This window comes from Doryrhamphus excisus, linkage group LG2, assembly GCF_037039965.1.
Source record: "Doryrhamphus excisus strain RoL-2023G ecotype Guam linkage group LG2, RoL_Dexc_Guam_v1.1, whole genome shotgun sequence".
Classification (NCBI taxonomy): domain Eukaryota; kingdom Metazoa; phylum Chordata; class Actinopteri; order Syngnathiformes; family Syngnathidae; genus Doryrhamphus; species Doryrhamphus excisus.
The window spans coordinates 28,138,582-28,152,683 of record NC_136358.1 but is presented as its reverse complement, the minus strand read 5'-3'; the positions used below and the strand labels follow the sequence as shown (position 1 = coordinate 28,152,683).

Below are 14,102 nucleotides of genomic sequence, written 5' to 3'. Positions count from 1 at the left end.
AGCCAGGCCTGGGGGAGGGGCTCGCATTCGAGCGCCTGGCGGTCGGGCCTTCACCCGTGGGGTCTGGCCGGGCCCAGTCCGAAGAAGCCACACTCGTAGACCCACCACCTACTGGGGCAAGCATAAGGGTCCGGTGCATTGTGTGTTGGGTGGCGGTCAAGGGCGGGTGCCTGGGCGACTAGGTCTTCGCCGGCCAAATCTGGTTCTGGTCATGGTTTCTGTTATAGCCATTGACTTATAAGCATTGAAATAATATTGATATCATCCTTCAGTATCAATCAATATCCATATTTTGATCAATCTGCCCACCTCTTTTATCCAATCGATTCCGCCAATGTTTGCGGTTTCACAGCATGATGATCAGAGGTTAGTTAGTTGACCCCATGAGGATTTCATATTCCTTGCAAACGCCTTCTTCATGTCACTCCAAACACTCTATGGGATTCCAGAGAAGGCCGTTGGTTCAAAGAAAATCACAGGTTTAGTGACCACTGGCCATCTGTTAACTAGCGACGCTAATCCTGCAGCACGATGAGCGGGGGCTTCCCTCGCCGGCCCCGCCCACTTGCTCTTTCACAATATGACCAGTGTCCCACCGAGTGGGATCAATACCCACATTGACCTGTTTTGCATGTGTGCTCACGATAGCGCTGAGCGCTTAGTCGGTTGTAGCTGATCTGCATTAACCTCTTTTTATCTTGGTGACACGGCTATAATGCATCCTCAGAGGTGCAAATTGATTTTATTCGGGTTGATGCATAGCTTACAACGTTTTACCTCAATGCAACACACGGGCCGCGGCAAAAGGCTTTCTTTAGGTTGGAAAATGGCAACATAATGTTGTCGTTTTTAGATTTAGACGAGAAGATGAGTCCTCATACTTGAAACGTATGGGCTGAAATAAAGAAATAAATAGAATTTAAAAATAAAGTTTTATGGAAAACCTTGTCAAATCTTGACGGTCGTGTGGTTAGCGCGCAGACCTCACAGCTAGGAGACCAGGGTTCAATTCCACCTTCGGCCATCTCTGTGTGGAGTTTGCATGTTCTCCCCGTTCATGCGTGGGTTTTCTCCTGGTTTCTTCCGGGTTTCCTCCCACATTCCAAAAACATGCTAGGTTAATTAGCCACTCCAAATTGTCCATAGGTATGAATATGAGTGTGAATGGTTGTTTGTCTATATGTGCCCTGTGATTGGCTGGCCACCAGTCCAGGGTGTACTCCGTCTCACGCCCGAAGACAGCTGGGATAGGCTCCAGCACCCCCCACGACCCTCGTGAGGAAAAGCGGTAGAAAATGAATGAATGAATGAATAAAACATGTTAATTCATTCATTTTCTACCGTGTATCCTTCAAACAACCATTCACACTCACATTCATACCTATGGACAATTTGGAGTGGCTAATTAACCTAGCATGTTTTTGGAATGTGGGAGGAAACCGGAGTACCCGGAGAAAACCCACGCATGCACGGGGAGAACATGCAATCTCCACACAGAGATGGCCGGAATTGAACCCTGGTCTGCACGCTAACCACTCGACCACTGTGCCACCTGTGAAAAACATGTCTCGATTTTAATTATAAAATATCAGCAAGATTGAATTTGATCTTTTCCTGTTTAAATGTATCCCGGGTGCGTTCTTCGGTTTTAAAAATGGAGGTGAGAAATCGGCGCTGGATTGCTGCGGAAAGTTTGTTTTTGATCCAAATTAAATTTCAAGACTGGACGAATGAAAAACTGGCAGTACGGAGTTATTCCGACAAGTGATTGGTATCATGTGATGTTGATGTTTACGTTTTACTGGGCATGCCCCATTGACTATTCCGGTTGATTACTAAGAGATTGGAATATTCCTTTTCATGTATACCATTGTTTTCGGAAAAGCCATTCGGAAATATTCCATTGGGAAAGAGGAAACGTGGCTCATGTCTAAATTCTCCGTTCTGTCCATCCAGGGCTTCTTCCGGCGAAGCATTCAGAAGAACATGGTGTACACTTGTCACCGCGAGAAGAACTGCATCATCAACAAAGTCACCCGCAATCGCTGCCAGTACTGTCGGCTTCAGAAGTGCCTGGAAGTCGGAATGTCCAAGGAGTGTGAGTATATACCCACAATGCCCTGCTACACATCTGGCACGGAGCTCATCGCAGCTGTTAAATCCTGCATGTTTTTTTCCCAATAGTCAAAGTCTTAAGCTGGTCCTCGCTATTGACACGCGGCGCTTGAGCTTAATTACGTAGCATATATTATAATATAATATAATATATTATAATGTCCCGTAATGCTACTGTTGGGATGTCTGGAGGAGCATAGGCAGCGTGAACGTGATGCAGTCTGGCAGTAACAGTCAGGGTGACGCCAGGCTTGACAGGCCCGTGATGAATATGTTCTCACTTGCCGTATGTGGAAGAGCCGGGGTGTGCACCCCCTGGAGCTATGTGAAAGCACACACACACACACACACACACACACAGCTAGACTTGATAAAGTAATTGGCAAGGTGTGATCAGCAGACGGCCTAATGACATTTTACACATGACCTCAATGTGTGCATGTGACACATTAGTCCTGATAAACACGCTCACATTATCATCTTCTGATGTAGACGGAGCATCTTTTATTCACCTCATCTTCGTGCCCCCGATGGGGTGCAGGGGGGGGGGTGCTGCCGATGCCACTGTGCTGTGGCTTCCAGTAAAAGAAGTTATCCTCTGAGCTACTTACCTTTGAATGGGCCCATTAATCATGGTTAGAGGGCTCAGCAGACACACATTGCTTAGAGTGGAATTGGAGAGCCATCTAGTGGTGGGAAAGTGTAATGAACAAGATGAAACTGCCAATTGGGATACTTTGGAGGGCAAATGTTTTAACTCGTGGGCAGCATTGAGTTAATAAAATTGTCCAAGGGGCCAGAATATATATTTAACACACACACACATACTGTTTTATGCTTATAATTTTCCTTGAGGCTGCATGGCGGTCGAGTGGTTAGCGAGCAGACCTCACAGCTTGGAGACCTGAGTTCAATCCCAGTTTGTGGAGTTTGCATGTTCTCCCCGTGCATGCATGGGTTTTCTACGGGTACTCCGGTTTCCTCCCACATTCCAAAAACATGCTAGGAAATGGATGGATGTATACTGATTTTTGGCTTGAGCCCTTTATTAGCAACAACAAAAACAATATTTGGGGTAAACATAATTTGCATACGTAAACAAACTAGATTTAATTTCTTTAGAAAGAAATATCAATGTATTTTGTAGTATTAGTAATGGATGAGTGGTTAGCGTGCAGGCCTCACAGCTAGGAAACCCAAGTTCGATCCCACCCTCGGCCATCTTTGCGTGTTTGCATGTTCTCCCCGTGCATGCGTGGGTTTTCTCCCGGTACTCCGGTTTCCTCCCACATTCCAAAAACATGCTAGGTTAATTAGCCACTCCAAATTGTCCATAGGTATGAATGTGAGTGTGAATGGTTGTTTGTCTATATGTGCCCTGTGATTGGCTGGCCATCAGTCCAGGGTGTGCCCCGCTTTTCGCCCCAAGACAGCTGGGATAGGCTCCAGCACCCGCCGTGACCCTCGTGAGGATAAGCGGTAGAAAATGTATGTTGTATGTTAAAAGTTGAAATACTTGGATAAAGCAACTGGCGGGCCGGATTCAAACACTTGGTGGGCCGCATGTGGCCCCCGAGCCGTAGTTTTCCCACCCCCGTTGTAGGGTGTGAACACACCAAAACCGATCATAATGTAAAGTGATCCCCATTTGTTTGTTACATCACTTCTATACTGCAGTTTCTCAGTTTTTATGGATTATTTAAAGGATTAATTTTGGATTAATTTAGTGCAAGGAGTAGAAGAGTAATTGCATTAATTCAAAGTTGTAGTTGTAACGCACCCAACGTGATATTCATTTGATCATTTTAAGTCTTCATATATCGGATTTTATTTATTATGAAATGTGTCGGTTATCATTAAGAACCAACGAGTAGGGACCACATTTCAGTCGTTCTGTACCCGGGCCGTGTTGCGTTCGCATGCAGTCGTGCAGTCCCCCGGTCCACCTCATCCAATCGTGCCGAAGATGGGGCAGTATGCCAAACTTGAGCACGGATCAGGGCACTCGGACAAGTCCAACTTGAGGTGTGAAGTGGAATCAAGCTCATTCCGATGGGCCTGGTGTGACTACGTCCTCGGTCCACACTTTGGTTTTTAGCCTCCCGTTTGTGGTCGTTTCGTGCAGATTGCTGAGGTCCGTGTCCTCAGCGGTGACTTTGGCAAGCAAATCCGCGATGGTGAGGAAGAAGAGGCAGGCCATCTGGGCTCAGCGGGGAGTCTCTCTTTGTGCCCGTCACGCACGCCGAGTACATGCAGCAACACGCAAATAGAAGGTGACAAAGCCCAACTTTGCCGTGCATAAAGAGATACCTTCAAACAGCCCAGCACACAGAAGGTGGACCTCCTGCTTGGAGCCAGGTGACCTTGTGTCCGCGGGCAGACAGCTCCAGACGACAGCGCCCGGCCTGCAGCCAGGTGGCCGTGCCAAGGAGGACGGACGGGGGGGAGGTGGGGAGGAGGGGGGGGTGAAAGCTCATCTCATGGGGACCATGCATTTATTCTAGTGTCACTTCTCCATCAATGACATGTTGGAGATTTGTTATTATATCTGTATGGCGTCTAGTGGTTAGCGCGCAGACCTCACAGCTAGGAGACCAGGGTTCAATTCCATCCTCGGCCATGTCTGTGTGGAGTTTGCATGTTCTCCCCGTGCATGTGTGGGTTTTCTCCGGGTACTCCGGTTTCCTCCCACATTCCAAAAACATGCTAGGTTAATTAGCCACTCCAAATTGTCCATAGGTATGAATGTGAGTGTGAATGGTTGTTTGTCTATATGTGCCCTGTGATTGGCTGGCCACCAGTCCCGGGTATACCCCGCCTCTCGCCCCGCAACCCTCGTGAGGATAAGCGGTAGAAAATGAATGAATGAATGAATATCTGTATGGCTTTTTCACTGTAAAATGAAAGATTCCAGACCATTCCGTTCCGGATTCCGGACCGTTGTTATAGTAAATAATGTAGCTCTGTGCTGAAAAAGCATATTGAAAAACACAAATAATGCGTATTTCAGAAAATAACAGATGGAATGATACAGCACTCTACAAGAAGCAATGAAGTCTGTAAAAATTGTTAATTATATGATGAAAATTGTAATATTAATGATGATTATAATGATAAAGATTATAACAATAATGATAATAATAATAATATTACAATGATAATAATAACAGGGGAAAACAAGACAGTGGCATGAACATAATAATAAATTTTTTATTTTTATTTTATACTTTTCAAAATCCTCTTAAGACACTTAATACAGAAGAATGAAGTTGAATAAAGCAAGTAAACATAATAGAATACACACCAAAATACAACATTCATTGGTTAATACACAGTTAAAACATGAGTAAAAGCAGGGCGGGGCACAGCAGTCAGATATAAAAAAGTTAGACATTAAAAAACAGATTAACATGAACATGATTATATCTTGCAAAAAACGGGTAGGCATTTATAAGCTTTTGCTTCAGCCTACTCCTTTTCAGCTTGTGATCAGATAGCTGAATACAGATGTAAATAATGGAGAGTTGTATTTTGATTGATGTAAGAAATGCACTGTGGTGTTTCGTGTAATTGCCCAAATAAATATAATAATTAAAAAAAAAACTGAAGAGGGCATCAAAGAGACTAAAAAGCAGCAAAGTTTCATCTTTGTCGTCAGAGGCTGTTCGCTGCCAGCTGCAGGAACATTGACATTTTTATCTTTTCATTGAATTTAATCTGTGTGATGGATGAGCTGCCACTGCTTTAATTTTCTTCACTCGAATTACCCCCCCCACCCCCCCTTCTTACTGTTAGACGTCGCGCACACACCGAGAGGCAGTAACAGGAATTGTCTATTAACTGCAGGCTGAGGCAGGAATCCACGATGAGAACAAATGATTGAATGATGGGTGCAGCTGCAAAAAAACTGAATGTCGTATTTGACAGTCACACACACACACACACACACACACACATTATTATTATTATTGCATGTGGCAATTCAGCGTGACAGGTCACCAGTAATGACTTCATTAAATTGTGTTGTGCTGCTTATGATCGTGCTGCCAATTTGTCAGTGCCGCTAATGTCCGTATGCTAGGGGTGCCCCACTTTTATTTGGGGAATTAATTGGACATTGTTGCCGCATAGAACAAGCTTTGACCCATATATGATCGCCACTTTACTTTCACTTTTATATAACTGTCCTTTTATGAACCAGCTAGGGAGGAGCGAAGGATTTTTTTTTTTAATGTTCAATTTGCATACAGTGTAAAATGTCGTTTGATTTGTCACATTGACGGCTCTAGCAGCGCTAATCCTGGAGCTCAGCAATAACATCAGACTTCCTGGTCCAAACTGCCTCCGCCCTTCACGTTCCCTCGGGCGGCAAAGCCTGGCCGCGAGCTGATGAATGACCGACGCCACAGAGAAGCGTTTCCTTCTCTGGCCCCCCCCCCGGGCCAAGCCCCTCTGTCACCATCACTGATCTCCCATCAGCTTGAATGTTCCAGGCCTTAATGGTCAAGGTTAGGATTAAAACCGGGAAATCTGATCTAAGGTCAGCTGCAGATGGGAAAATTCAGGTGCCTCGAGGCAAGAGGAGATGAAGATACGGGGAATGATTTAAAGCACTTTTTTGGGAGGGGATATAACGGCGTTCTCAGTGGCGCATTAAGACGGAATGTGTTGTTTAACAGTGAGAGAAGCTGGAAGGCTTCGGCGCTGCCAAGCGCACCCTTTTAAAACCATTACAGGCAGGGTATTTGTCATATTATGTTATTAGATTAGCCAGGACCCCCTAATGAAAGCTGTGGTCATTTGTCAGCCTTATAGGCAGCTCCATCCCCCCCGATGCTATTTATCAAGCGGCAGCCCATCTCTCCCGAACCACCCACCCACCCACCCACACACCCACTCATGCACCATCCAGCCGCAGCTAAACCACACCTCGTTCTGGAAAGCTTAGGGGGGAAATGGATGAAGGCTATAATGGGATTCCGATGCTAAACACCCTGGCTCGTGTTTTGTCATTTGGGGTGCGGGTACGCTATCTCCTGCCTGCCAGTTTGCTGTAGAGCAAGGGTCTCAAACACGCGGCCCGCGGGCCAAATGTGGCCCGCAGGACACTAGTTTGAGGCCCCCGCCTTGATATAAGTTTAATGTTAGTGCGGCCCACACAAGTTTGATATGGATGCTGTATGGTATCATGTACACAGAAAAAATTATTACGTTTGATTAATGTTCATGTTAAAGGTTAAATAACTGTTAATAGTTATCCTCCCTATCCGTGTGGAAGTGGTAAGTTTTTGGCTATTTAATTTGAAAGGAAATAACTTGAAGGCTACCGTTTAGGTCGCTAGCTGTCTAGTTTGCGAGTTAGCATGTGTCTCAAGACCCTGCAGTTGCGCAATATGTTGTAAATAAAAAGAGTATAAATGTGACTATAGTCGTGTTTTGTCATGTCTACAGGGCTCTAATAATGCTTTGTTCATTTTAATCTGAAAAAAATCATTTGTCTACCCACCAACTATATGTGCTTTCTTAAGTTTTTATTATTATTATTATATTTATTTATTACTGATTGATTTATTTTCTTTATTTATTATTATTATTATTTATTTTTCATCTTATTTTGTGTAGAAAAAAAAGATATTTGAGAACAGTGGAATGTTTTATCAGAGCTTGTCTTGTAGAAAATTGGAACCAAAGCGAAGTTTTTAAAAAAATAATAATTTTTTAATAAATGCGTTTTTTTGGGGGGTTTTTTTGGGAAAACCTGATGCGGCCCAGTCTCATCCAGACCCTAGCTCCAGTGGCCCCCTGCCGTAGAGGGAAACTTCACTGCTTCTTTGATAGCATCCGCCCTCGTCACTGTTGTGTGTACAGTACTCGGCCTCGACACGGACAGGAAGTGAACATGGACTCATACAGTAGAACCTTGGTTTTTCATATTTGTACACCAGGGGTCTCAATGTCACGGCTAGTCTCCCACTGTAAAGTTTGCGATTGGGAATAAAAGTCCATGATCGGGTGGGATTGGGATTGGGATCGATCTGAGACATTCTGATCAGCTCATTTTTTTACCGAATTTTTTTCCTCATTTGTCCAACAATATTCATTCTGATTTTTTTTCCCCCATCTGTAGCGGTGAGGAATGACCGAAACAAGAAAAAGAAGGATGAAAAGAAGCAGGAGTGTACGGAGAGCTACGTGCTGAGTCCTGACACGGAGCAAATGATCGACAGGGTCCGCAAGGCGCATCAGGAAACGTTCCCCTCCCTCTGCCAACTGGGCAAATACACTACGGTCAGTCATCTGCAACAATCTGACAATGTTTTGACCAGAATATTTACCGTACCTTCAACCGCCGTCTTCATGTCTTCATGCGGACAGAATAACAGCTCAGAGCGACGCGTGTCGCTGGACGTGGACCTCTGGGACAAGTTCAGTGAGCTGTCCACCAAATGCATCATCAAGACGGTGGAGTTTGCCAAGCAGCTTCCGGGCTTCACGACGCTCACCATCGCCGACCAGATTACCCTGCTTAAAGCCGCCTGTCTGGACATTCTGGTGAGAACAAGCCAGCGTGGTCCTCAGAGAGACAGCTTGCATGGGATGAAAGCCTACAGCTGGCTCACGGGCGCACATCTCAAATATTCATGATGCTCAATGTCAGGCTGTCCTACTTTGAGACAGCCACATTCAAAGCTTGCTCGAGGGCGGGGGGGGGGGTTACATAACTTTATTGGCATCTGTCTCTGTACAGCTGTTCTGTAGTTCTGTATAGATTTTTTAAAAATAGATTGTTATAGTCATAAATAGTCCGAGTCATAAATGATATGATACGTGCATTCTGCTGTTTTTAAGGTCCTACTGCTAAAACATTGGTCAAAGATCTTCTCTCCAAAATGTCCGACTGACATTCTTAAAAAATAATTAAAAATAATAATAATAATAATAATAAACAATCTCTTGTATCTGCAGATACTGCGGATCTGCACACGCTACACGCCAGAGCAAGACACCATGACTTTCTCAGATGGACTCACGCTAAACCGAACCCAGATGCACAATGCCGGATTCGGACCCCTCACCGACCTGGTTTTCGCCTTCGCCAACCAGCTCATCCCCTTGGAAATGGACGATGCCGAGACGGGGCTGCTCAGCGCCATCTGTCTGCTGTGTGGAGGTTTGCACTATAGTTTATTCCTTCATTCATTTTTTTACCGCTTATCCTCACCGGGGTCTCGGGGGTGCTGGAGCCTATCCCAGCTGTCCAACTGAGGATAAGGGTCATAAAAAACAAATGGATACTATCAATAATAGCTCAGTAGTTCATTCAATAATTCATTTTATCCTCACGAGGGTCGCGGGGGTGAGGGTGCTGGAGCCTATCCCAGCTGTCCAACTGAGGATAAGGGTCATAAAAAACAAATGGATACTATCAATAATAGCTCAGTAGTTCATTCAATAATTCATTTTATCCTCACGAGGGTCGCGGGGGTGCTGGAGCCTATCCCAGCTGAGGATAAGGGTCATAAAAAACAAATGGATACTATCAATAATAGCTCAGTAGTTCATTCAATAATTCATTTTATCCTCACGAGGGTCGCGGGGGTGAGGGTGCTGGAGCCTATCCCAGCTGTCCAACTGAGGATAAGGGTCATAAAAAACAAATGGATACTATCAATAATAGCTCAGTAGTTCATTCAATAATTCATTTTATCCTCACGAGGGTCGTGGGGGTGCTGGAGCCTATCCCAGCTGAGGATAAGGGTCATAAAAAACAGATGGATACTATCAATAATAGCTCAGTAGTTCATTCAAATAATTCATTTTATCCCCACAAGGATCGCGGGGGTGAGGGTGCTGGAGCCTATCCCAGCTGAGGATAAGGGTCATAAAAAACAGATGGATACTATCAATATTAGTTCAGTAGTTCATTCAAATAATTCATTTTATCCTCACGAGGGTCGTGGGGGTGCTGGAGCCTATCCCAGCTGAGGATAAGGGTCATAAAAAACAGATGGATACTATCAATAATAGCTCAGTAGTTCATTCAATAATTCATTTTATCCCCACAAGGATCGCGGGGGTGAGGGTGCTGGAGCCTATCCCAGCTGTCTTCGGCCGAGAGGCTGGACTGGTGGCCAGCCAATCACAGGGCACATATAGACAAACAACCATTCCCACTCACATTCATACCTATAGACAATTTGGGGTGCTGGAGCCTATCCCAGCCATTCCCACTCACATTCATACCTATGGACAATTTGGAGTGGCCAATTAACCTAGCATGTTTTTGGAATGTGGGAGGAAACCCACGCATGCACGGGGAGAACATGCACACAGAGATGGCCGGGAGTGGAATTGAACTCAGGTCTCATAGCTGTGAGGCCTGCGTGCTAACCACTCAACCACCGTGCAGCCCTAAAATGTAATATTCATTCATTCAATTTTTTATGACTTATCCTCACAAGGGTCGCGGGGGTGCTGGAGCCTATCCCAGCTGTCTTGGGGCCAGAGGCGGGGTACACCCTGGACTGGTGGCCAGCCAATCACAGGGCACATATAGACAAACAACCATTCACACTCACATTCATACCTATGGACAATTTGGAGTGGCTAATTAACCTAGCATGTTTTTGGAATGTGGGAGGAAACCGGAGTACCCGTGGAAAACCCATGCATGCACGGGGAGAACATGCAAACTCCACACAGAGATGGCGTAGAGGGTGGAATTGAACCCTTGTCTCCTAGCTGTGAGGTCAACGCGCTAACCACTCTACACCGTGCAGCCCCTCTATAGCTTATATAATGTATTGGTTTATGTTTTTAAGTGTCCATGAGTATTATTATGAGGATTCTGAGGATTATGACTTTGAGTCAGATGTCCAAGGGAGTATGAGAGTGAAAAGTTTAGGCAGCGCTGTTGCAAAGCATTGATCACCACCTAGTGGTCTTTTATGGTCATTGCTGTAACAGAAGTGACCTGTTTTGTGTCCCTCCAACAGATCGTCAAGATCTGGAAGAAGCGGACAAGGTGGACGTCTTGCAGGAGCCCCTTCTGGAGGCACTGAAGATCTACGTGAGGAAGAGGAGGCCCCACAAACCGCATATGTTCCCGAAGATGCTGATGAAGATCACCGACCTGAGAAGCATCAGTGCGAAAGGTACGCATATAGGATCTTATTCAATATATTTATTTTGTATTGTTAAAATTAAATTTTACTTTTGGTGGGTCGTGTGTGTTGGTGGTTCAATGCCTTGCTCAAGGGTACCACAGCCAGCCCACTTCCAGATCTCGGAGTTTAATGCGTGTGTCTTCCTTCCACAGGGGCTGAGCGTGTCATCACCCTGAAAATGGAGATCCCAGGCTCCATGCCCCCCCTCATACAGGAGATGCTGGAGAACTCAGAGGGCCTGGAGAGCGGGGCTTCGGGGGGCCGACCCTGCGGCACCCCTCCGGGCAGCTGCAGCCCCAGTCTGTCCCCAAGCTCCGCCCAAAGCAGTCCAGCCACACAATCACCGTAGTAACGGCCCACCTTGTGTTTGTGTTACTTCAAACCAACGCCGGTCAGTTTCCTCCTTCAGTGGACTAAAAGAGGAGGACCGAAGGAGGAGGCTTTGACTGCTGACTGCTGATGGATGGAGACTGGCAAAGCCCGCCTCCTTCCTCCTCCCGGTCTGCTTTTCCTCACACAGTTACCGCGTTGAGGGGAGGTGTGGCCGGGGCACGCCGCCGGGACGCCGCCGAGAGACCACACCGTAAACACTGCTGATGACTCCTCCTCCTTCTTTTCACGCCAACGCTGCTCCTCCACCTTGACGTGAATGTGGCGCAGCAGACAGGAAGTGAGAGTGGCTGGGACGAAGACAATGCATATTTGACAAACACCAGACACTTTTTTGTTGTTGTTGTTATTGTTGTTGTCGTCGTTGTTGTCGAGGCAGACTACAAGCTTGGGACTTGTCAAAAGACCCTCCTACACCTCCTCAAAGACTTGGGGTCTTTTCTCTTTTTCCAGCTTCAAAAAAAAAAACAGATTTCGTACACAAAGATATATATAAATATATAGAAAACTTAAGGAACTATTGTGATGGACAGAATGGAAGCCGCCGTCACAAGGACATGTTTTCTGAGATTAGGAATTGTTGTACTCATCACTGTTTTTACCCATCATGAGAAAAATGTTTCAGTTTGATCACATGTGTACATTACGCTAATTAACAAAAACAAGCAAAAGAAGATGACATTTTTCCAGTCCCCACACACACACACACATATACACACACATACATACATAATAATAATGTGCACAGAAAACAAGTGAGCATCTATTCCTACTATTCCAGGTTCTTTTTGTATTTTATTGCTTCCAGCAAAATGGAAAAAAATGATTGTATGAACTTGGTTGTATGATATGGTCACAGGTCCTTTCAAGAAATCAATTTAATGAAGATTCATTAATAAGGTGTATTTTAAGTAGCCTTTGAGTTTGTGTATATAAGCTGTATTCATTTCTTAAAAACTATGAAGAGTTTTAGGCTTCACGTGATTTTTTTTTTTTTTAAAGAATACCTTTTATGTGTTTTGTTCATGGGTTTGTGATTCAAGGAAATACATTTTGAGCACACTTTACTGAAGGAACTTCTTTCATGTTTGTGTCCTACTAATTATAGGGCAGACACACACATTAACCCCCACGTTACTGGCTGTCCAGCCCCTTTGTGTGTGTGTGTGTGTGTGTGTGTGTGTGTGTGTGTGTTCACGACTACAGTAGCACTCCAGATTTTATTTGTGTTTTTATTTTTGGGCCATGTAGCAAATGATTTTTTTTGTCTCCAAACATGTGGACGCCACTTGTAGCTTTGCTGGGCTCAGGTTTGCAGCATAAGAAAGTTGAAATGTGAAGAATGGTGTACTGTACACACTGTATTAAAACACACATAAGTGATTGGGTCAGTAGTACGTAGAGTGGCAAGAACTGATTATGCACCTCAACCCCCCCCCCCCCCCACCACCACCACCTTCTCGAATGACTAACCCTGCACCCTGTGATCACTTTACGCCAAAACGCCTTCACTCACATCAGACCATCATTACTGTACACACGCCAACGTCTCAGGAAGGAATCATTTTGTATACTTGGCCTGTCCATTTGTATGTTCTTGACTGCACTCCCGTCTATCTATCACACACACACACACACACACACACACACACACATACACTGCTACTGAGCCCCCGACATTTTCCTTCACGACCTCTGCCCTTGCCGACCGTGCACAAGAACTGAAAGGCCCGGCCACAGCAGGATGTTGGACTTGCCCGAAAAGAGCGCACAACCCGTCTGCCCGTCTGTCTCTCCACAGCTCATCTGGATTGGACACACCCGTCAGTTTGACAAGTATGGAATATGTTGCAATTTTTGTCAAGATTATCAAGGGACTTTGAGGAAAAAAAAAGAAGAAAGAAAACAGGAAGAAAAAATATCTACAAAAAATAAAAGACATTTAATAATAAACTGATGTTTGTGTGTTCCTGTGTGTAATCCCACAACCATGTAGGAAGTAGAACAGCACTAAAAGTGATAAAAGTGAGATACAGTATATTACTTTAAAAAAGCAAACTCATCTTCCAACCATTTCCATTAGTATTTAAATTGGCAATACAGTAATACTTTCTCTCATATGAGGTATCCTAATTATTTTTAAATACTGTATTTTTTGGCCTCTGTTTTGTATTTTTACAACAAATACACACATGGCAGTGCTATTAAACTGACTTGAAATTTCTCACACATCTCAATGTGTGTTTTATGTGTGCAATGTGTAACTTTAGGTTGTTTTGCAGAATCATGAAATTTTCTTTAGGGGACTGACAATGACAAGCACATGTACAGGGTATAAATGTTGTTAAAATATAAAATATAAATGTATAAAAAGTGGCGGCCATTAATCCAAACGCCTTTGCAGGATTATGGGCAGAACGTAGCAACTAA

The 14,102-nt window shown here is 44.7% G+C and overlaps 1 protein-coding gene across 2 annotated transcripts in view; it reads left to right on the top strand.

Moving 5' to 3' along the window:
• Nucleotides 1–12,739, top strand: part of raraa (retinoic acid receptor, alpha a) — a 155,313-nt gene extending 142,574 nt beyond the window's left edge. For both annotated transcript variants that reach the window (XM_078789062.1, XM_058062202.2), the window contains 6 exons: nt 1,957–2,098; nt 8,243–8,403; nt 8,491–8,667; nt 9,082–9,286; nt 11,112–11,270; nt 11,435–12,739. In XM_078789062.1, the coding sequence (XP_078645188.1) occupies nt 1,957–2,098; nt 8,243–8,403; nt 8,491–8,667; nt 9,082–9,286; nt 11,112–11,270; nt 11,435–11,631 (1,041 nt within the window). In that variant the 3' untranslated portion in view covers nt 11,632–12,739. The remainder of the gene's footprint in view (nt 1–1,956; nt 2,099–8,242; nt 8,404–8,490; nt 8,668–9,081; nt 9,287–11,111; nt 11,271–11,434) is intronic.
• Nucleotides 12,740–14,102: the final 1,363 nt, after the last annotated feature.